The sequence below is a fragment of the Budorcas taxicolor genome, chromosome 13 (genome assembly GCF_023091745.1).
Source record: "Budorcas taxicolor isolate Tak-1 chromosome 13, Takin1.1, whole genome shotgun sequence".
NCBI lineage: Eukaryota > Metazoa > Chordata > Mammalia > Artiodactyla > Bovidae > Budorcas > Budorcas taxicolor.
The window spans coordinates 48,134,168-48,157,172 of record NC_068922.1 but is presented as its reverse complement, the minus strand read 5'-3'; the positions used below and the strand labels follow the sequence as shown (position 1 = coordinate 48,157,172).

Genomic DNA, 23,005 nt, shown 5'->3' with positions numbered 1-23,005 from the left:
AGGGGCGTGGGTCTGAGCATCCGCCCCGGTTCTCCCTGCTGTCCTGTCGCGCTGCAGCCCAGCGACCACCGTTTGTCCGTAAAGTCTGCAGAGCACCCCCTCCCCGGGCAGCGGGACCTGGCAGGCTGGGGCTAGTCGTGCTGCCGCCTGCCCGCCGCGCTGGCCAGCTGTGCCCGGAGGGCCGCGCGGGGCGGAGATCAGTCGGCGGGGGCGGGCGCCAGTCTAGGCGGCAGGTCCGCGCGCAGCACTCGCCCGCAGAGCCTCGCGGAGCAGCCGCCGCCACCGCGCGCCCCCAGCTCGCCCTGGGTGGCCTCTGCCCGAGTCTCCAGGAGGGCAGCGGCACACGTGCCCGGCCTCGAGACCCACGCCGCAGGCTTGAGAAAGGAAGTGAGTGCCCAGGAGATGGGCCCCGGCGGGGAATGGAGACTGGCGGGGAAGGGAGGCTGCGATGGGCACCGCTGGTTCCCCAGACCCCCGCTCCTGCCTTTCCGCGGCTTCTTGCACGTAAATAGCTGTTGAATTAAAAATCTCGTGATCAGCTTGTGACCACCTTCTCCGACCTTGAGCATCTGGCTGCGCAAAATAAACTCTCAGTCCAGCAGCGGTGCTGACCTTACGGGTGGGGAGGGGTTTCTACCCACCCACCACATTCCCCTGGGCCCTGGGACCCTCCCTGCATATTTGGCAAAAGACAGGCCAGTGGCCTTCGGACCCACTCACTCTCTGTTCTTCCAGAGGGAGCATTCGGTCTATTTCCCTCTCTGTCTCTCTGTCTGCCTGTGTCTGTCTGTCTTGACTGAGTTTTCTATAAAGGACCGCCGGAAGTGGGCCACTTGGTTTCCCCAGGGAAGGCAGGTGTGCTGGTGTGCTTCTTGTTCTGGTCTTTAACACCCTAGGTCTGCTTTCCCAGCCGAAGCTTGAGGCTTTCCTCAACAAGCAACATCTTGCTGCAGAACTTCACTCTCGAAAAGAAAGGCGCAGAAAAGATAGGAGTGGAATGTGGGGAAACCAGATTGTCTAATTTTAGCCTGAATTTCGTTGTAAGGGAATCACCACCGATTGCCTGTTTTTTAAATGAGAAATACCTTATTGCCCAGGTTAGGTAAAGAAAAATCCTGTCTAATTGCTCCCAAAACAAGCAGTGAGGAATCATTTTAAAAGTAAGGTTATTTTCTTCATGTACAAAACATTTTAAATAACAAAGCCTCAAAGCATAGCATTAAAAAAGCTGTAAGGATCCTAAAGTCAAATACTTCAATACCATGTTAAGAATTTGACAGTGAAAGAGGTATCTTTATTGTCTCCTAAATGGGAAAGATTTATGTTAGTTAAAATGTTTGGTGAAGGTACTGAGAATTTAGCTCGTAGTTTTAAGTGTTGTATTTCATATTAACTTTGTAATATTATCAAGAATATGTCCCAGAGTGCTGGTTGAGAGTTTGGAGTTAGAACCTGAATTGATCTAACTTGCTGTGTGACTTTTGATAAATTACCTAGCTTTTCTGAGACTGTGTTTCCTCATTTCTAAATGGGATTGCTGAGAGGATGGAGATAACACAAGATAGTAGTTATCCCAGAGTACATCATTCTGAATGATGTACACAGTAAATAACACCTGAGGCTGAAGATGACAGTGAGGTAGTTAGGCCCAATATAATCATTGCATGACACTGCCCATGCAAGAAGTCTTGTATGTTCCTCTGTGCATTGGGAGGTGCAAACATTAGGATCCTTTAGTCGCCTCTGAACTCTTGAAGTTGAGTGGAACAAATGAAATCTGTTCTAAGCCTGTTCAGATTTGCAGCATTTATCTTGTGATTCTCTTTTGCTTACGAATGTGAACAGTGACACTGGTGGTTTAATTATTGCTTTGTATAATTTTTTTAACTTTTAAATGAAATATAGTTGATGTACAGCATTATAAGTTACAGATGTACAACAGTGATTCACAATTTTAAAGGCTATACCTCATTTATACTTATAAAATATTGGCTATATGCCCTGTGTTATACAATATATCCTATAAGCTATAAAGGTTATTTTATACATAATAGTTTGTAGCTCTTAATTTCCCCTATTTTGCCCCTCCATCCTTCCCTCTCCCCACTGGTAACCACTAGTTTTTCTCTATATATGTGTTCTCTATCTATATATCTGTTTCCTTTTTGTTATATTCAGTAGTTTATTATTTTAGATTCCACATGTAAGTGTTATCATACAGTATTTGTCTGTCTGCCTTTTTTCACTTAGCATAATATCTTCCAAGTCCTTCCATGTTGTTGGAAATGGCAAAATGTCATTCTTTTTTATGGTTGAGTAATATCCCATTCCACGTATTTATCCACTCATATGTTGATGGACACTTAAGCTGCTTCATATTTTGGCCATTGTAAATAATATCTTTATAATATGTATATTTTGTATATTTTCAAATTGGTGTTTTGGGGGGATTATTTGTTTTGTTATTTTGTTTGTTTGTTTTTTGATATATATCAGGAATGTAATTGCTGGGTCATATGATAGCTCTATTTTTAGTTTTTTGAAAAACCTCCATACTGTTTTCCACACTGGCTACACCAATTTACATTTTCACCAACAAGTATTGAAGGTTCCCTTTTCTCCATGTCCTCACCAACGTTTGTTATTTCTAGTCTTTTTGATCATCACCATTGTGACAGGTATGAGACTGTATCTCACTGTGGTTTTAATTTGCACTTTTCTGGTGATTAACGATGTTGAGCATCTTTTCTTGTGCCTGTTGGCCATCTCTATGTCTTCTTTGGAGAGATGTTTATTTAAGTCTTCTGCCCAGTTTTTGAGTGGGTAGGGTTTTTTTAATTGAGCTGTATAAGCTGTTTGTATGTTTTAGAAATCAATCCCTTGTCTGTCACATCTTCTACAAATATTTTCTCCCATTCTATACGTTGTCCTTTCATTTTGTTTACAGCTTCCTTTGCTGTACAAAAGCTTTTAAGTCTAATTAGGTCCCATTTGTTTATTTTTGCTTTTATCTCATTTGCTTTAGGAGACAGATACAAAAAAAAAATGTTGCTACCATTTATGTCAAAGGGTGTTCTGTCTATGGTTTCTTCTAGGAGTTTTATGGTTTCTGGTTACATTTAGGTCTTTAATCCATTTTGAATTTTTGTATATAGTGTTAGAGAGTGTTCCAATTTCATTCTTTTACATGTAACTGTCCAGTTTTCCCAGTAGTACTTATTGAAGAGACTATCTTTTCTCCATTGAATATTCTTGTCTCGTTTGTTGTAGATTAATTGACCATAAGCATGCGGGTTTAGTTTTGAGCTCTCTGTTCTATTCCATTGATCTAAGTGTCTGTCTTTGTGCCAGTCCCATACTGTTTTGAGTACTGTAGCCTCGTAGTATAATCTGAAATCAGGAAGCATGATTCCTCTAATACTGTTCTTCTTTTTCAAGCTTGTTTTCACTATTTGTGGGTTTTTGTGTTTCCATACAAATTTTTAAATTATTTGTTCTAGATCTGTGAAAAATGCCTTTGGTATTTTTATAGGGATTGCACTAAATCTGTAAATTTCCTTGCATAGTATCATCATTTTAACAATATTAATTCTTCCAGCCCATGAACATAGTATATCTTTCCATCTGTTTGTATTATCTTCCATTTCTTTCATCAGTGTCTAGTAAATAGATCCAAGTACAGATCTTTTACCTCCTTAGATTGGTTTATGACTAAGTATTTTATTCTTTTAGATGTAGTGATTAAGTAGGATTGTTTCCTTAATTTCTCTGATAGTTCATTGTTAGTGTACAGAAATGCAACAGATACTATATATATATAAATGGCAACCCACTCCAGTGTCCTTGCCTAGAGAATCCCAGGGACAGGGAAGCCTGGTGGGCTGCCGTCTATGGGGTCACACAGAGTTGGACATGACTGAAATGACTTAGCAGCAGCAGCAGCAATGTTACCAAATTCATTGATTAGCTCTAGTAGTTTTCTGGTGGCATCTTTAGGGTTTTCTATATATAGTGTCATGTCATCTGCAAACAGTGACAGTTTTACTGCTTCCTCTCCAGTTTGGCTTCCTTTTATTTATTTTTCTTGTCTTATTGCTGTGGCTAGGTCTTCCAATACTGTGTTGTATAAAAGTGGCTATAGTGGGCATCTTGTCTTGATCCTGATCTTTTATATTTTTACTTATATGCATCAGGTCTTAGTTGCAACACGTGGGATCCTTCATGGCCTCACAGGGGCTCTAGCTGTGGCATGCAGACTTCAGTAGTTGCAGCCTGTGGGCTCTCTAGTTTTGGCACAGAGGCTCTGGAGTGCACAGGCTCAGTAGTTGCTCCAGGGTATGTGGGATCTTGTTCCCCTACAGGGGATCGAACCTGTGTCCCCTTCATTGCAAGGTGGATTCTTAACCACTGGACCACCAGTGAAGTCCCTGTTCCTGATCTTACAGGGAAATGCTTTCACCTTTTCATCACTGAGAATGATGTTTGTTGTGGGTTTCTCATTTATGACCTTTATTATGTTGAGGTAGGTTTCCTCTATGCCCACTTTCTTGAGAGTTTTTACTATAATTAGTGGTTGGTGGTTTAGTTACTAAGTCACGTCCAACTCTTGTGACCAAATGGACTGGAGCCTGCCAGGCTCCCCTATCCACAGGATTTAGTGCTTAATATTAAAAAGAATGTTCCTCAGATGTCACCATGGTCCTAGCTTAATACTGATCTAATTAGGTTGAAGGGAGGAACTGAGTCCTGGAGCTAATTTTTTAAGTGGCTGTTTTGACTTAAGAGTGTAAGATGAAGACTAGCATCAGCTGGAGTTTGTTATGAATGCAGGGTTTCCACATCATTCCCAGATCTGCTGACTAGAACCTGTATGTTAATAAGATCCTGCTGAATAGAATCTACATATAAATGAGATCCACAGGGTTCCTGTACACTGTCCCTTAGAGAGACCCTTTCCTGAGCCCTTTGCATACACTGATGGTTTTCAAGAACAGGCCTTATGAAAACCGGGATTTCTTATAAGCTGTCTTTACCTCACAAAGTAAAAAAGATTTGTCATCACTTAAATGACTGATTTTTATTTCAAATCTTAAAATAGCCAGGAGGTATTTATCATTTGCCTCCTACTTAAAGAGAACTGACATTTTTAAGTTCTGCAAATTTGGGGTTCCAGTCTTCCTATTATACTCAAAACACTCAGTTTTGAAACTGCTTAGCTTCATTCACATTGGAGAAGGAAATGGCAACCCACTCCAGTGTTCTTGCCTGGAGAATCCCAGGGACAGGGGAGCTTGGTGGGCTGCTGTCTATGGGGTCACACAGAGTCGGACACGACTGAAGCAACTTAGCAGCAGCAGCAGCAGCAGCTTCATTCATCCTAGTTCCTCCAATGATGGGACACTGTGGGTTTGAAGCACTCACCTCATCTGTACTTTGAAGAGTGGGATTGTATGTCTATCACTCTTGTTTTAAATATTTTGCCAAAAGTGTGTCCAAAACTTATATGATATATATAATATAAAATGGTAACTCCAGTAAGTTGAATATGTGCTGCCCCTGGCCACCCTGGGGCTGATCCACCACTCAGGAGCAGAGGGCCTCTCTCGCCCTCTCTGCTGCTGCAGGTCACCCTGGAGCTGATCCCCCACCATTGCCGAGCTCTGGCCCCAGCCTCTCCTGTCCTCCTGCTCTGTGCTAGGAACTGGTGGTGCTGGTCACTACCCTGCTCCCATCTCCGTCTCCAGTGTGATCTCTGCGAAGCTGCTTCCCAGGCCGCCAGTGCCTCTTCAGACTGCTGCTGCCATGTTGTCCTATGAACATCCAGTCCACCAGAGAAGGGAATGGCAAAGACCTCTAAGGAGGCCTTACAGAAGCTGAGAAAAGAAGAGAAGCAAAAGGCAAGGAGGAAGGGAAAGATATACACAACTGAATGCAAAATTCCAGAGAATAGTAAGGAGAGATAAGAAAGCCTTCTTAAGTGTACAATGCAAAGAAATAGAGGAAAACAATAGAATTGGAACGACTACAAATCTCTTTAAGAAAACTGGATAAGAGCAAGGGAAAATTTCATTGCAAAGATAGGCACAATAAAGGACAAAAATGGTAAGGACCTACAAAAGCAGAAGAGATTAAGAAAAGGAGGCAAGAATACACGGAAGATGGTGTGATCACTCATCTAGAGCCAGGCATCCTGGAATGCGAAGTCAAGTGGTCCTTAGGAATCATCATTACAAACAAAGCTAGTGGAAGTTATGGAATTCCAGCTGAACTATTTCAAATCCTAAAAGATAATGCTGTGAAAGTGCTGCACTCAATATGCCAACAAATTTGGAAAACTCAGCACTGGCCACAGGACTGGAAAAGGTCAGCTTTCATTCCAGTTCCAAAGAAAGGCAATGCCAAAGAATGTTCAAACTGCAGCACAATTGCACTCATCTCATGTGCTAGCTGGAGAAGGCAATGGCACCCCACTCCAGTACTCTTGCCTGGAAAATCCCATGGACGGAGGACCCTGGTAGGCTGCAGTCCATGGGGTCGCTAAGAGTCAGACATGACTAAGCGACTTCACTTTGACTTTTCAGTTTCATGCATTGGAGAAGAAAATGGCAACCCACTCCAGTATTCTTGCCTAGAGAATCCCAGGGATGGGGGAGCCTGGTGGGCTGCCGTCTATGGGGTTGCACAGGGTCAGACACGACTGAAGCGACTTAGCAGCAGCAGCAGCATGTGCTAGCAAAGTAATGCTGAAAATTTTCCAAGCCAGGCTTCAACAGTACATGAACTGTGAACTTCCAGATGTTCAAGCTGGATTTAGAAAAGGCAGAGGAACCAGAGATCGAATTGCCAACATCTGTTGAATCATTGAAAAAGCAAGAGTTCCAGAGAAACATCTACTTCTGCTTTATTGACTATGCCAAAGCCTTTGACTGTGTGGATCACAACAAACTGTGCAAAATTCTTAAAGAGATGGAAATACCAGACCACCTTATCTGCCTCCTGAGAAATCTGTATGAAGGTCAAGAAGCAAGAGTTAGAACTGGACATGGAACAGACTGGTTCCAGATTAGGAAAGGAGTACATCAAGCTGTATATTGTCACCCTGCTTGTTTAACTTATATGCAGAGTACATCATACGAAATGCTGGGCTGGATGAAGCACAAGCTGGAATCAAGATTGCTGGGAGAAATATCAATAACTTCAGATATGCAGATGACACCCCCCTATGGCAGAAAATGAAGAAGGACTAAAGAGCCTCTTGATGAACGTGAAAGAGGAGAATGAAGAAGTTGGCTTAAAACTCAACATTCAAAAAACTAAGATCATGGCATCTGGTCCTATCACTTCATGGCAAGTAGATGAGGAAACAATGGAAAAAGTGACAGACTATTTTCTTGGGCTCCAAAATCACTGCAAATAATGATTGCAGCCATGAAGTTAAAAGATGCTTGCTCCTTGAAAGAAAACCAATAACCAACCAAGACAGCATATTACAAAGCAGAGACATCACTTTGCTGACAAAGGTCTGTCTAGTCAGAGCTATGGTTTTTCCAGTAGTCATGTATGGATGTGAGAGTTGGACTATAAGGAAAGCTGAGTGCCAAAGAATAGATGTTTTTGTACTATGGTGTTGGAGAAGACTCTTGAGAGTCCCTTGTACTGCAAGGAGATCAAATCAGTCAATACTAAAGGAAATCAATCGTGAATATTCATTGGAAGGATTCATGCTGAAGCTGAAGCTCCAATACTTTGGGCACCTGATGAGAAGAACTGACTCATTAGAAAAGACCCTGATGGTGGGAAAAATTGAAGGTGGAGGGAGAAGGGGACTACAGAGGATGAGATGTTTAGATGGCATCACTGACTCGACGGACATGAGTTTGAGCAAGTTCCAGGAGTTGGTGATGTACAGGGAAGCCTGGCCTGCTGCAGTGCATGGGGTCACAAAGAATCAATTGGACATGACTAAGCAACTAAACTGAACTGATACACAGAGTTCAGTTCAGTCACTCAGTCGTATCTGATTCTTTGCGACCCCGTGGACTGCAGCACGCCAGGCCTCCTGTCCATCACCAACTCCTGGAGTTGACTCAAACTCATGCCCATTGAGTCAGTGATGCCATCCAACCATCTCAAACTCTGTGGTCCCCTTCTCCTCCTGCCTTCAATCTTTCCCAGCATCAGGGTCTTTTCAAATGAGTCAGCTCTTCACATCAGGTAGCCAAAGTATTGGAGTTTCAGCTTCAACATCGTCCTTCCAATGAACATTCAGGACTGATTTCCTCTAGGATGGACTGGTTGGATCTCCTTGCAGTCCAAGGGACTCTCAAGAGTCTTCTCCAACACCACGTTCAAAAGCATCAATTCTTTGGCACTCAGCTTTCTTTATAGTCCAGCTCTCACATCCATACATGACTACTGGAAAAACCATAGCATTGACTAGATGGACCTTTGTCGGCAAAGTAATGTCTCTGCTTTTGAATATGCTATCTAGGTTGGTCATAACTCTCCTTCCAAGGAGTAGGTGTCTTTTAATTTCATGGCTGCAGTCACCATCTGGAGTGATTTTGGAGCCCCAAAAAATAAAGTCTGCCAAGGTTTCCACTGTTTCTCCATCTATTTGCCATGCAGTGATGGGACCAGATGCCATGATGTTTATTTTCTGAATGTTGAGCTTTAAGCCAACTTTTTCACTCTCCTTTCACTTTCATCAAGAGGCTCTTTAGTTCTTCTTCACTTTCTTCCATACACAGAAGATACACAGAAGAACTGTATAAAAAAGCTCTGGATGACCTGGGGTAACCATAATAGTGTGGTCACTGACATAGAGCCAAACATTCTGGAGTGTGAAGTCAGGTGGGCCTTAGGAAGCATCACTGTGAACAAAGCTAATGGAGGTAATAGAATCCCAGCTGAACTGGAACGATGCTGTTAAAGTGCCACACTCTAAGCCAGCAAATTTGGAAAACTTCGCAGTGGCCACAGGCCTGGAAAAGGTCAATCTTCATTCCAATCCCAAAGAAAGGCAATGCCAAAGAATGTTCAAATTACTGTACAATTGCACTAATCTCAATGGTAGCAAGATTATGCTCAAAATCCTATGCAGTAGGCTTCAGCAGTATGTGAGCCAAGAACTTCCAGATATACAAGCTGGAATTATAAAAGGCAGAGGAACCAGAGATCAAATTGCTGACATTTGTTGGACCATGAAGAAAGCAACGGAATTCAAATGAAACATATGCTTCATTGACTATGCTAAATCCTTTGACTGTGTGGTTCACAACAAACTGTGGAATATTCTTAATGAGACAGGAGTACCAGACCACATTACCTGCCTCCTGAGAAACCTGTATGCAGGTCAAGAAGCAACCGTTAGAACTGGACATGGAACAATGGACTGGTTCCAAATTAGGAAAGGAGTATGTCAAAGGTGTATATTGTCACCCTGCTTATTTAACTTATATGCATCATGCGAAATGCTGGGCTGGGTGACTCACAAGCTGGAATCAAGATGGACATGTGGATAGACATGAGTTTGAGCAAGCTTTGGGAGATGGGGAGGGACAAGGAAGACTAGCATGCCTAGCATATGACCAGGGGGTCACAAAGAGAGGGGCATGAGTTAGTGACTGAACAACAAGAACAAATTATTAATGACCTGTATCTCTTATGTGCTTAAGATAAAACTACATGTTATATGGCTAAAAAAGAAACTGTTTTGTTCTGTTTTGGTTTTTTTTTTAATTTTCATACCAGAAAATGTCCTTACTATTTTATGGGTGAATGTAATAATACCTATGTATAGATATTCTTTTTAAAATCAATTCTTTTTAAGTATAATATGCATACAATAAAATGCATCCAAGTATACATTTCAATTCAATCCCTTTTATTGTATGAAAATTATACTTCAATAAATGTGATTTTTTATGTCAAGGATTGTCATGATTTGTTGCCTATTGCTCAAGTACTTCATAGAAGGTCAAGAAAAGTCAGGAGAAAGGGATGGATGCATTGGGCAGGCACAGAAAATAAATAGCTAGGTGGACCTGGGAGGGTAGAAAGTTTAAAGTACAAGAGATTTAGAAGAGATCATTTTTATAAGACTTTTTGTCTTTAAAGTTAAGATGCTGAATTTAATATCAGGAACTCTGCAGCATTTTTGAGGAGGGGACTAAAAATGAGAGAAAAGAAAGTTTTGCTCTGCAGAGTCTACCTGATGAGCCTCAGTTTCATTCTGGTCCGTCTGCCTTTTTTCATGTAGACACCTGTATTTGCCACAATGCTCTCATCCAGTGACTTTGCATCTGCTTCCTGGGAGCTTGTGGTCCGAGTTGATCATCCAAATGAAGAGGAGCAGAAGGACATCACACTGAGAGTGTCTGGAGACCTGCACATTGGGGGAGTGATGCTCAAGTTAGTGGAACAGATAAGTAAGTTGCTGCTTATTTATGGTTTCTTATGTTGCATCATCACTGAATGACTGAACTAGGCTGTCAGACTATCTAAGTTTTTCTGATCACCCATCTTGCAATGGCCCCTTTCTACAGGAAGAAAAGAAATGGGGAGCCCTAAAGGAGCCCAAACAACCCCCTGACCCCCTCTGTCAAAACTTAAGTCTTTGGTAGCAAACTGAAGCTCCCCAGTAGGTGTAATAACCTGTTTGCACTGGAATGAGGTCACCCTCCATGGTGACATCTAGGGTAACCTTAGACCACACCTGGGGCCTTAGACTGTTATGTAATTTTTTGTCAATGCTTGATTGCTCTGTGAGCAAGCAGCCTGGTGCCAGTGTCCTTACCTACCGTTTGCTACTAGTCCTTGTTTAAACAAGGAAAGAAGTCTTCAGGGTCAGAGTCTTCACATCAGGAGTCAACGCAATGGACCTAGAATTTAATAATGTGTTATTTTCTTTGCATTCATTTTTTTGTCTTCTATTTAAGACCACAGATGTTGGCTTTTCAGTTATACTAGTGATATAAAGTATCTTTAAGTTGTCTTCATTGGAATATAATATACATACAAAAAGTGCAATTATCAAAAGTGTATAGTTCAGTGAATTTTCACAAAGTCAAATAACCACCACTCAAATCAAGATATAAAACAGTACCTGTTCCCCTACCCAAGTCCCACATCTGACACCTCCCAGCCACTGTCCCACTAAAGGTAGCTATTACCCTGAATTGTTACTCCAAAGGAATAATTTTACTTGTTTTCAAACTGTATATATGTGGAATTATACAGGATAATATACCCTAAAGCATCTGCTTTCTTTCATGCCACATTATGTCTGTGACATTTATCCATTTTATTGCATATAGTTTGGATTCTTTGATTCTCATTGCTGTATAATACTCCATTATATGATTTTTTTTCCCACAATTTATCCATTTACCTGATGGTTTATGGATATTGGGTTCTTTACATATAGGGGCTTTTATAGATAGTAGCTGTCTTAGGTAAGTATAGGCATTTCTGTTGGGCATACAGATCAGAGAAAAGTTACTGAATCATAGGACTTTCCAAAATAGTTACAGCATTACAGCATTTATTCTGCACTGCGCTGTGCACAGTCACTTCAGTCATCTGACTCTTTATGACCCCATGGACTATAGCCCGCCAGGCTCCTCTGTCTATGGGATTCTCCAGGCAAGAATACTGCAGTGGATTGCCATGCCCTCCTCCAGGGAATCTTCCCAGCCCAGGGATTGAACCCACATCTCCTGCGTTGCAGGCAGATTCTTTACCACGGAGCCATGGGGGAAGCCTACAGCATTTATACTTCTACTAATAGCACTGAGAGAAAGGTTTTCTAATTTAAAAAGAGAGAAAGAGGGAGAAACCATTTTTTAAGTAAAAGTACTGGTGGCTCTTAATTTAGCCAAGTAAAAGATTGACTATGACTCTAACATTGGCAAAGGGGAAAGATTCGATCTTGATGCCAAGGGGCATTGAAAAAGTGGAAGGGTTCAGTGTTGATGTTACCATTGAGAGATAAAATATTCAGCTCTGATTTTAGTGTCAACAATTTTGGAAACTGGTAATGCAGTGGTACTGGTAAGAGGTGGACATTCCTGAGAAGGGTGAAATGTAAACTTCTCAGTAGTTCTGTATGTATTTTGACTGGAAGCTTTCGATATTCCCTTGTGAGCTGGTGTCTGAAGGATTCATCTATTTTTCCTCACTGTTGTGGTGGTGTTAGTAGTGCACGGGCTAAGTTGTACCATATGGGCTTAGTTGCCCCACAGCAGGTGGGTTCTTAGTTCCCTGATCAGGGATCAAACCCACGCGCCCTGCATTGGAAGGGGGACTCTTAACCACCAGACCACCAGGGACCTGGAAGGATCCATTTCTATTAGAGAAATCATCTCGATTAAACAAAGCCTTGCTTCTGGCCTTCCCAGAAAGGACCATGGCACTGAGGGACTTGGGAGAAGAAAACTTTAGCATTTCATCATGATAAACGTTGTATGTTTCTGTTCCTTCCGTAGTATTTAAATGTAAAGAAGGTGAGGTTCAGTCGGTCTCGTAGCTGCCTTGTCTTAGGGACTTGGACAAGAAGCCAAGAATGATGGAGCCTTGGGTTGTAGGAAGAGATGAGAGTGGAAGACCAGCATTGGCTTTGGTTTTGCACATGCAGGACTTGACTCCAGGGTGCAAGTGCTTGCTCTCACTTTACTGTGCTCTGTTCTCTATTCTTGCAGACATAGCCCAGGACTGGTCAGACTTTGCCCTTTGGTGGGAACAGAAACATTGCTGGCTTCTGAAAACACACTGGACTCTGGACAAATGTGGGGTCCAGGCAGATGCAAAGCTTGTCTTTACCCCTCAGCATAAAATGCTTCGCCTCCGCCTGCCAAACATGAAGACAGTCCGACTGCGAGTCAGCTTCTCGACTGTGGTCTTCAGAGCTGTCAGCGACATCTGCAGAGCCCTGAGTGAGTCCCCACAGGCGGGCACCTCTACCCTCTGTACTCTCAGCAAAAGAGGACAGGAAAATACACGCACTTCTGCCCACAAGTGGTTGGCTTTACATCCCTTATTAGGAGCACAGTTTTCAAGCCCAGTTCTGGGGACTTTAGCCATTTAAGTGAAGTTAAACCAGATGGAACATTATCAGAGCAAATCAGGTTCATTTTCCCAAAGCTTAAAGCTCAAAAGAGACTTAAAGCTCAAAGTCTCAAAAGAGATTTGTAAACAGAAAAGACAACTCCATTAAGATTTCCACCCCAAAACTCATTTCCCTAAGCCATACTGAAATTGTTATATTGAAGACAAACGAAAAGAGTTCCATTAAATCATTATCACCATAGAGCTGATATGTCTGTGTTGTTTTTGAGATAATGGTGATGCAGTGTCTTAATTGCTTCCCTAACACTTGGCTCCAGTAAATAACTCTGTACATAAACATCATTTGTGGAGTTTATTTTAAGCAGAAATGTACGCTTAATTATGGATCAAAAATTTTAACAGTCTTTAGGGACAACACTGCCCAAACCATTTCTTCTTTCTGGGACTTCCATAATATTAGCAAACTCTGGGTAAGGAAGTATATTTTTTGAAAGTGTGTATAGGTATATTCTTGAGTTCCAAGGCTAACATTTAGGATTTGAACACAGTATACACACTATGTGAGTGGGTGATCTATCTTCCCCATTAAACTGTAAACTGCTTATTCATTCCTTCAGCAAATATATATTTTGACTTGGCAGGCACTATGGTGAGTGCTAGAGATTGGTTTGGAGAAGGCCATGGCAACCCACTCTAGTACTTTTGCCTGGAAAATCCCATGGATGGAGGAGCCTGGTAGGCTGCAGTCCATGGGGTTGCCAAGAGTCAGAAATGACTGAACAACTTCACTTTCACTTTTCACTTTTCACTTTCACGCATTGGAGAAGGAAATGGCAACCCACTCCAGTGTTCTTGCCTGGAGAATCCCAGGGATGGGGAAGCCTGGTGGGCTGCCGTCTATGGGGTCGCACAGAGTCAGACACGACTGAAGCAACTTTGCAGCAGAGATTGGTTAGCAATAAAAATAATCCAAACCCTCTGCCCTCCCTGAGCTTCCACTGTAGCATACAGAGACAAAAAATAAATCATGTAAAAAATAAGATGTTAAAAGGGGGTAGGTAATGGAGGAAAAAAAGGGGGAAAATCTAATAATGTACACATTATTGAGAGTGCCAGTGTTGAGTGGTGCAGGCTGGTATGGTATTATATAGGATGAAGACAGCCGTTTCTTGAGCATGTCTGTTCCTAACACTTAGCACAATGCCCAACACATATCACCTGCTTAGTAACTGTTTGCTGACCAGACAAATGATTGGAAGCTTCCATTACCAAAGGTAAGTTCCAGAATTTTCCTTGATGCATGGTGAGCAAATGATATAAGCACAAGGTACCTGGCTTTCAATAATATTCTAGTGAAAATTTGAAAACAGTAAATGAGTAAAGAAAATGTACATTTCAGATACTATAGTAGACTAGAAGCACACATTATAGCTGGGGTCAAAAACTTGAAGTTTTCAAATAAACAGAAGCATTCATACATTCTTTTCTTTCTAGATTACACCTTCATGGTAACTCTAAATGACTCAACTTGGCATTTCTAATAATCACTTTTTTTTTTTTTTGGCCAAGATGCACAGCATGTAGGATCATAGTTCCTCAATGAGGGATTGAACTTTGAACCTATGCCCCCTGCAGTGAAAGTTCCAAGACCTAACCACTGAACCTCCAGGGAATTCCCTAATAATCACTTTTTATATCTGACCAACTGAACTTAAATCTAGCAACAGGATGATTTTTTTTTCTCTCAAAGAAAAGACAAGATACAAACCTTGGGCTTAGATATCAGTGGGGTTTTTGTTTTGTTTTGTTACTAATGCTACTGGAAATTTTTATTCATCTCCTGGTTTTGTGTATGAATTATGCATTTGGAATGGTTACAGGTGTGTGTTGCAACCTGACAGTCAGGCTTGTTTACTGGTAGCTCAACTGCCAGATTCAACCTCAGCTGAACTAAGAGGTGGGGATACCTGTGGAATTAGTGCATTTACCTCCAGGAAAGCTGCCCAGAGATTCTAACATCCACATTCCTGGATTTTTACCTGGGATCATAACAGCCCAGTGTACAATCAGTTCTAATTGGAAATGGCAGTTAGAAGTATATTTGATTAATGGAGGACAGTGGGGACTATCTTCTTAGCTTGAGTTCTCCAGAAGAAGACCGGAGATAAGAATTCAAGTATAAATATTATTTATTTAGAAAGTTATGCCAGGAAACACTGGCTGGGAGTGGTGAAGTGAGACTGGGAAGAGAAGGCCACTAATAAGCGAGTGTCATTAATCAGCTCACACTGGGGACAGCTGGGGCCCTCTGCGAAGTGGTGTGGTCATGCCTTGGAGCTGTGCAACCAAGGGGTAAGGGAGCTGGGGTGTTAATATACCATTCCACCAGTCACTGAGTCATTGAGGGCTGCTCTTGGGGAGTGTTAACTCTCTGAACTCATGTGACCTGTGGCATCTCTGTCTGGGGAGTGAGAACTCTGGCATCCAGAGCAGGCCCTTGGATAAAGAGATACATCCTAGCTACCACTGGAAAGAGGTCAGAATACACCAAAATGGGGAGGGCCAGGAGATGGACAAGGTGCCTAGGATGTCTGCCACAGGGATGGAAGAAGCCACTGGGCAGAGAAAGGTTCTGAGGACCACTGGTCCATAAAAAAGATGGAGTCCTTGCTGGTTGCTTAAAAACCTAAAAACAGAAAAGGAAAGGGGAAAAGAAAGAAGGAAGGAGGAAGGGGGAAACTGCTAGTAAGTAAATGACACAAGAACAGTGAAACACTAGGAAAGGTTTAAGGGGGCGGCGAGCATGGGAAGGTGCCACCATGCTAGCATTGAATATGTTTGAAAAGTTTCACAATAGATTTAAAAACAAACTAGAAATTTTCCTAGAATGAATCTCCCTCCACTGTTTGATCCCCACACACCCATTTTGGGGGTCACTGATCTTCAATTTCTTCAAAAGGAATGTCATTTAGTTCCATTTACTTCTCGGGAATTTTTTGAGAAATAGTTTCAAATGCCCAACATGACTTAAAGTCTTAGAAGGAATTTTCTTTTTACTTCTTGCTTTTCTTTTTTATATATATTTTTTAGATATTAGAAGAGCAGAAGAACTGTCCTTATTAAAGCCTTCAGGTGAATATTTTAAAAAGAAGAAGAAAAAAGACAAAAATAATAAGGAGCCCGTAATTGAAGATATTTTAAACCTGGAGGGTTCTCCAACAATTTCAGGTCCATCTGGTAAGATTCATGATAGGTGTTTCATTATTTTAATTTATTATTAAATCCAAGAATTTCTTAAATTCTTAAGTCCCAAGAACTCTCCTCCCCTCTACTTAGCCTTTCCTCCTCTCTCCCTAATCAAGGACTAAAATTAAGGATTCCAGTGATAAGGAAAGAATATCCAACTAATTTTAGAACAGAAAATTTTTAATAAGGTATGTTATATGGCTCATTATTTTAATTGTATATATTATGCTGCTGATGAATGAAAAACTTGAGCAGAATTGGCCATGAATTTGTGGGATAAGGAAATTTGTTAGATCATTCAAATATACTTCTCTTCCTGATTCTACCTTCACGTGACTCTTTCCTGAACTCAATTTAAATCTTGCATTGGGTATGTAACAGGAGGGGCAATAAAAATTCTAGAAAAGTGTCATTCTTTTATTTTTACAGACATACTCAGAGATACTGCAGACTGCTGTAATAAAGCAAGTTGCATAAAATATTTTTTTGTTTCCCAGCGCATATAAAAGTTATGTTTACACTATATTGCTACCATTATGAGTACAATAGCAGTATGTCTTTTTAAAATGTACATACTTTAATTTAAAATATTTTATTGCTAAAAATGCTAACATCATCTGAGCCTACAGCAAGTCATAGTAGTAAAATGAAAGATAACTGATCACAGTGACAAATATAATAGTAATGAAAAAAGTCTGAAATATTGGAGAAGTTACCAAAATGTAACACAGAGTCACAAAAGTAAAAACAAAAAAAGTTAAAAAACAAAAAAACATATCTTCGAAGCATAGTGAAATGAGATATGCCTGTATATAAGAATGAATCTCTAGCATGCTTGCAATATTGAGAGTTTCTTGCATAGTATATTCCAGTACAAAGAATGAAAGGGATTATTTATATTTCCCTTATGCAAAGTAGAGTCAGATAACTATCAACTAGCTAAGTTCTTTAAATTGGTAAGCATTGCAATTTAAGAGATTTGCCAAACAATAAAGTATATGCATGTATTCTGTGAGAGCTCCAGTTTTCTAATAGTGCCAGAACTCACTACTGATATAAGAGAATTTTGAATTATTGAGAAGAAGATTTTGGAAGTGATTTTGGAAGTTTTTACAGCCTATGAGTTTCCAAGCTTTCCAGGGACTAAATATTCAGACTGGAGTTTTACCTGTGTTTAACTTCTACCATCATTCATCTGCTTTTTCTAAATGATACAAACATTTAAGTTCAAAATCCATTTTAGTACAAGCAATGTTGATAATTATTGTTCTAAAGATTCGTATCCCAAATCTCATATCCTAGTTCGTACTTTCCTTTGCTTTGCAGTAAGTCCTGGCTTATACAGTAAAACCATGACCCCCACATATGACCCCATAAACGGAACGCCAGCATTGTCCACAATGACTTGGTTCAGTGACAGCCCTCTGGCAGAACAAAACTGTAGCATCCTGGCATTCAGCCAGCCCCCACAATCACCAGAAGCACTTGCTGATATGTACCAGCCTCGGTCTCTGGCTGACAAAGCCAAGCTTAACGCAGGGTAAGGACTTAACTTGTTTTACTTCTCTGTGAACTGATGTTAATGTAAGAGAGATGCTGTGGAGATGAAGCATGGAGGGGTTGTTCAGTTCTCAAGTCAGCACACCTAGGAATTGTATACTATTCACAAAGGTCAGCACTGATTTTAGCAACAAAAAAGACAAAATGTAACCATTTGTCATTTCAATACATTTAAAGTGTGACATTTACACATTGGGTTAACTCAATGGTTTGCTGGCATGTGAATGCTAATTCTTTGTTCAGACACGTGTGCAAATTTTATGGGCAATCGGGTACGACTGAGTGACTTCACTTTCACTTTTCACTTTCATGCACTGGAGAAGGAAATGGCAACCCACTCCAGTATTCTTGCCTGGAGAATCCCAGGGACAGAGAAGCCTAGTGGGCTGCCGTCTATGGGGTTGCACAGAGTTGGACACGACTGAAACGACTTAGCAGCAGCAGCAGCAGATCAGCTTATAAGTGGGCTGGTTCCCTCTGTGGCAGCAGGGGAGCCCCAAGTGGCTTTGCTGTCTTTGATAGAGCACCCCTTTTCCATTCTGCATTCCAATTAGTGAGTCCTTAAGCTTTGAAGTGGTCTCAGAAAATACACTCGAAGTGTTTCTCAAACCACCACTTGTTTCACTCACTGTTGTCCAAGTAAAGTCACATTTGTTAGCATTCAGACCCTAGTTCATACTCTCCTTTGATCCCGTGAGATCAGACTCCATGTATGTCCATCTGTCTGTCCTGCTGCGCTCTCATGCTCCCCATGCCCCCAACGCGCATGCTGCTTCCTGCGTCACTGCCTTGCCTCCAGCTTTCCCTCTGCTCCAGGACCCTCTCCCTCCCTCCTGCTCTACTGGCCTGTCCCTGTTTGTCCTATAAGGCCCAGCCACTTCCAGTCTTCTCAGAAGATCAGTCACTTCCCTCGAGTCCCGTCCTACTGCTCCAGTGTCGCCTTGTTCCTTTAATCTGAGGCTTGGTTACCCCACTGACTGTCAGTTCCTTTCGGATGGAGACTGCATCTTGGTTATCCTCATTCTCCCACAGGGGAATATGACTATATAATAGAATATTTTATATATAAATAAAATCAATTTATATAGACATATATAAAATACATAAAACATATAAACTGATCTTCTATATATTCATATATAGAAGTTCAAGCCATTTTCAGTGGTATTGGAGGGCCCTCATTCCCACCTCATTTCATTGTTAACTTTTATTCTCTCCTCACCATTACCCAGTGTGTATCTTTCAGACTCTAGAACTGTGCTACCCAGTACAGGAGTCACCAGCAGCATGTGGACATTTACATTAATGTTTGAATATAATTAAAATTAAAATATGGCACTAGCTAAATCTTCAGTAGCCTTGTGTGACTAGTGGCTATTCAATTGGACTGGGCATTATAGAATATTTCCATAGTTACAGAAAGTTCTAGACAGTAAGATAAAGCCACTTTGGGGTCAGGTCACCTGGTGTGGAAGTGGTCAGCAGTCAGCAAGTACACACAGCACAAGTACGTGCAGCAGTCAGCAACTGCAGATTCTCATTCTGGCTCCACCAGGAGGCACAGGACCTTGAACATGTCACTTAATGTTACTGAGGCTCATTTTCCTCATTGCTAAAACTAGGAAAATAATAACTGCCCTGGCTCATTCACTGATTTGCTCTAAAGTGCCAGTGAGAAAATACATAAATACAAAAAAGCACTTAGAAAGCTGTGTGATAAAATGAAGGCACAAGCTATTATCAAGTCATCCCCTTTACTGGGTGTAGATTATGTTACTTACCCAGACTTTGTTCAAGGGTGTATATAGACATACATGCATACATTTACATGTATATGTATATATATTATATTATATAATACTAAAATATGTGTGTAAAATTGACTGACTTTTAAAACTAATCTTGTTGTTTTCTAGTTGGCTAGACTCCTCACGTTCCCTTATGGAACAAGGCATCCAGGAGGATGAGCAGCTGCTGTTACGATTTAAATACTACACTTTCTTTGACTTGAATCCCAAAGTAAGATACTTTTTCTCTATTCTCTCTCTCCTTTTTAAATGTAAATGCTTTGAAATGTAAAACTGAATCATTTAGTTACCAAAATTAGGATTAATTCTTGTAACCTTCTGTTTAGCTCTGCAGGGTTAGACCAATAAGTATATACTGGTCTCTGGATTTTCCTGTTGGTCTCTAGTGGGAATGGTGAGCTTCCCCTGAGTTAGGGAGTCTCTGAGGACCTTCATGCATGGCATGTGCTGCCCCTCTCCACAGGGGCCCAGAACAGGAAGAGAGTGAGTGGCTCACAGGCATGAAGCCAGAGCCCTTCATGCTTAAGAAGAAAGGAGTTGTCAGGGCCAGGTTAAGAGGTGTAGGGTTTCTGGCAAAGAAGCCAGGACCCCATGATAGCACACACTTGGCTCCCCACCACAGTGCTGAATGAGTCTTGATTGGTGAGACAGAGGGGTCACCTGGGTCAATAAAGAACGCAGCTGGTTGCCAACTCCCATATTAAGTGCTCATCCCCTCCCTGAAGTTTCCCGGGACAGCTGAGTGGTGAAACATGACCTCTGAATGTCTGCCTTGTCTTTGCCCCAGCTCTCCCTTTTGTAGAGCTGTGAACCAGCATTTAAAATGGCCCAAAGTAGAAAATACAAACTGGTCACCTGAGTGCACAGGATTGTATTATTTCCACCAAAAGCTGGCTGCTTTTGCCCAATTACCAAAGGGCTGCTCTTCGAGGAGCTGCTCCAAGTCGCCTTCTGCGCCCATCCTTTCCTCGTGCATGGCAGTGTCTCTCTCTGTCTCTTGTGCCACTGTCTTCTCCCTAGTCCTCAGTTTAAATCTGGTCTCCAGAGGCCTTCCGGGCTCACTGCTTCTCTAACTGGTGTCTTCTTTAAAATAAGCCCTATTTCTTGTCCTTCTCTGGAGCTCTTGCTCCGTCTGTGGTTGAGATCCAGCTTTCTGCCCCTGGACCTGGCTTGTGTCTGGAGTGTATCACTTCCATCAAACCATGGTAAGAAAGCAAATTTTGGTTCTTCTTTGATTAAATCTTGAGGAGAAATCACTGTTACAGCTTTTCCTAACCAATTGTTTTAATTTTCCTAAGGGCAATGTGAATTATACAGCTATGAGGATTTTCTTTTTGTGTTGCCTATTAGAACCAAATCTTTTTTTTAATATTTATTTATTTTAATTGTTGATGATTGGTTACAATGTTGGCTTGATTTCTGTTGTACATCAACATGAATTAACCATAGGTGTCCATATGTCCCCTCCCTTTTAAATCTCCCTCCCACCGCCCACCCATTCTCACCCCTCTAAGCTGTTACAAAGCCCAGTTTGAGTTCCCTGAGTCATACAGCAAATTCCCATTGGCTATCTATTTACATACGTTACTGTATGTACATCCATGCTACCTCTCCATTTATCTCACCCTTTCCTTCTTCTCCCCCACCCTTGTCCTTAAGTCTGTTCTCTATGTCTGCATCTCCACTGTTGCTCTGTGAACAGATTCCTCAGTACTGTCCTTCTAGAGTCCAAATATATGTGTTAATATGTGATACTTGCGTTTCTCTTTCTGACTTCCTTCACTCTGTGTAATAGGATCTAGGTTCCTCTACCTCATTGGAACTGACTCACATGCATCCCCTTATATGGCTGAGTAATATTCCATTGTACTTATGTACCTCTACTTCTTTATCCATTCATCTGTCAATGGACATCTAGGTTGCTTCCAAGTCTTGGCTATTGTAAATAGTGCTGCAGTGAATACTGGGGTACATGTATCTTCTGTTTTCTTCAGGGTATATGCCTAGAAGTGATATTGCTGGGTCATTTGGTAGTTCTATTCCTAGTTTTTTAAGAACCCTCCTTACTGTCTTCCATAGTGGCTATAACAATTTACATTCCTACCAGCAGTGTAGGAGGGTTCCCTTTTCTCCATACCATCTCCAGCACTTGTTGTTTGTGTATTTTTTAATTATGGCCATTCTGTCTGAGATGAAGTGATACCTTATGGTAGTTTTCATTTGCACTTCTCTAATAATGAGTGATGTTGAACATCTCTTCATATGTTTATTAGCCATCTATGTATGTTTTCTTTGGAGAAATGTCTGTTTAGGTCTTTTGCCCACTTTTTGATTGGGTTGTTTGTTTTTCTGGTATTAAGTTGTGTGAGCTCTTGTATATTTTGGAAATTAATTCTTTGTCAGTTATTTTGTTTGCTGTTATTTTATCACATCTGTGGGTTGTCTTTTCACCTTGTTTATAGTTTCCTTTGCTGTGCAGAAGCTTTAAAGTTTAATTAGGTCCCATTTATTTATCTTTGTTTTTATTTCTATTATTCTAAGAGGTGGGTCATAAAGGACCTTGCTATGATTTATGTCATATGGTATTCTGCCTGTTATCTTCTGAGAGTTTTATAGTTTCTAGTCTTACATGTAGGTCTTTAGTCCATTTCAAGTTTATCTTTGTGTATGGTGTTACTAAATGTTCTAATTTCATTCTTTTGTAGTTGTCCAGTTCTTCCAGCACTACTTATTAAAGAGACTGTCTTTTTCACATTGTGTTTTCTTGCCTCCTTTGTCAAAGATAAGTACCCTTATGTGCATGGATTTATCTCTGGACTTTTTTTCCTGTTCCATTGGTCTATACTTCTATTTTTGAGCCAATACCTTACTGTCTTCATGACTGTACCTTTGTAGTATAGTCTGAAATCAAGCAAGTTGATTCCTCCAGCTCTATTCTTCTTTCTCAAGATTTCTTTGGCTATTTGGGATCTTTTGTATTTCCATACAGAGTTGTGAAATTTTTTGTTCTACTTCTGTGAAAAATGTCATTGGTAATTTGATAGGGACTGCATTGAATCTGTAGATTGCTCTTGGTAGTGTAGTCATTTTCACAATATTGATTCTTCCAACCCAGGAACATGGAATATCCCTTCATCTGTTTATGTCATCATGATACTGTACATAGAAATGCTAAAGACACTATCAGAAAATTACTAGAACTAATTAGTGGATTTGGTAAAGTCATAGGATACAAAATCAATAAACAGAAATCACTTGCATTCCTATATACTAACAATGAAAAATCAGAAAGAAAAATTAAGGAATCAATCCCATTTACCATT

The 23,005-nt window shown here is 41.0% G+C and overlaps 1 protein-coding gene across 1 annotated transcript in view; it reads left to right on the top strand.

Moving 5' to 3' along the window:
- The first annotated feature begins 263 nt into the window (after positions 1-263).
- Positions 264-23,005, top strand: part of FERMT1 (FERM domain containing kindlin 1) — a 55,917-nt gene continuing 33,175 nt past the window's right edge. The window contains exons 1-6 of the mRNA XM_052650962.1: positions 264-387; positions 10,262-10,430; positions 12,702-12,935; positions 16,159-16,305; positions 17,641-17,854; positions 19,791-19,893. Of these exons, the coding sequence (XP_052506922.1) occupies positions 10,280-10,430; positions 12,702-12,935; positions 16,159-16,305; positions 17,641-17,854; positions 19,791-19,893 (849 nt within the window). The 5' untranslated portion in view covers positions 264-387; positions 10,262-10,279. The remainder of the gene's footprint in view (positions 388-10,261; positions 10,431-12,701; positions 12,936-16,158; positions 16,306-17,640; positions 17,855-19,790; positions 19,894-23,005) is intronic.